The 1,353-nt window shown below is 47.3% G+C and overlaps 1 protein-coding gene across 1 annotated transcript in view; it reads right to left on the bottom strand.

The window, feature by feature from the left end:
• Nucleotides 1-900, bottom strand: part of LOC134458097 (matrix metalloproteinase-17-like) — a 104,444-nt gene extending 103,544 nt beyond the window's left edge. Inside the window, exon 1 of the mRNA XM_063210221.1 lies at nt 366-900. Coding sequence (XP_063066291.1) covers nt 366-449 — 84 coding nt within the window. The 5' untranslated portion in view covers nt 450-900. The remainder of the gene's footprint in view (nt 1-365) is intronic.
• Between the last annotated feature and the right edge of the window lie 453 nt (nt 901-1,353).

Genomic DNA, 1,353 nt, shown 5'->3' with positions numbered 1-1,353 from the left:
AGGCAGCGCAAGTGTGCCCATCGTCTGTTCAGCGAAATGGATTCTAGTCTACCACGGATGACTACGGACATGTCAAGAGTCAGCAAATGTGGCCAGTTAGCCGCTGTTCGTGCAGCGAATCAAAAATGAATAAAAGTAGGCTACCCAACACATAGATAATGCGATGTAGCCCTACAGTGAATGACAAATTCCCTCAGCAAAAACACACCGCAACTTCGGATATTTGGAACGGCTGTAATGCTAACGTCATGTTGTATTTGACACACTTTTGCGGCTACAGAATGCCCATGCTGAAAATTTTAAACTGTGGCAGCAGCATGTTAAATCGGAGAAGTGATGTGGGGAAAAGATTTAATGTCACTTACCACCCCCTTGTCTATCTGTTCTGTCGTCAGAGAAGGTGCCGCGCGAGCCTGGGACAAAAACCAAAAGATTGGAAACACAAACATCTCCGGGGTAAATAATCCGCACGCGCTGTTAATTCCACTTCAAAACTCCCAACGAATCCATGTCCTTCTCTATCGGAACATCCCGCATTGACAGACGAGGACGGCGCTCCATTCATCCAAGTCGCTCACATTCTGTGGTGCGCAAGCGACCAGGGCTATAAGGTACCTTACTGTTGCGCGCAAGAACGTGATGCCTCAAACAGCTCTTCCCAGCCGGCGAAGACGAGTGTGTTGTGGACAAATGTTTTCCAACCACCGCCAGCCCTATGCTTTAAGCACCGTTCCCATTTTGCAATTTTGTAAGCTTCAGTTGTGCAAAGCAACCTCGCCGAATCCTAAATCTCACAAAATATGGCAACGCCAAAAAGGAGAGCACATATTTGCTTCGCGTATACTGTCTCGTCAAATGTAAGTTCAGCAGCAGTGTTCCCCCTCCGCACTCCACAGCATGCCTCGCAGACACCACGACTGACGTTAGGAAAGAGAGTGAGAGACGAACTTGGGCGCTCGGTGGGGTGGGAGGGGGTCCATGAGACACGTGGTTCAGTGAGTCAGGGAGCGGATTCTACTGAATTAATTGCGCGCGCGCCCCTTTTGCATCTGCAATTGGTTAGTTTGAAATGGTAGCTGTAGGCGATCTGTGCTTTGCTAATCCCTACGCAGAATTAATTGCAATGTTAACTAGCCTGCTGCCTACATTATTATTACAGGAGCCAGGCCACAGATTTCGCAGGCTAATTATGGCGAAAAGTGCAGGCTAATTATGATATCATATTATGGGTTTATACAGACGAGCAATTATACAGCTCAATAGGTTCTACTGTATAATGGTTTGCAAACAAATTCTCAGTAGAGGCCAACTGGAATATAGGCTACCAGACAGGTAATAGGCCTACCAAATGGG

Source organism: Engraulis encrasicolus, chromosome 11 (genome assembly GCF_034702125.1).
Source record: "Engraulis encrasicolus isolate BLACKSEA-1 chromosome 11, IST_EnEncr_1.0, whole genome shotgun sequence".
Taxonomy (NCBI): Eukaryota; Metazoa; Chordata; class Actinopteri; order Clupeiformes; family Engraulidae; genus Engraulis; species Engraulis encrasicolus.
The sequence above is the reverse complement of the archived record's forward strand: the minus strand, read 5'-3'. Positions and strand labels throughout refer to the sequence as shown.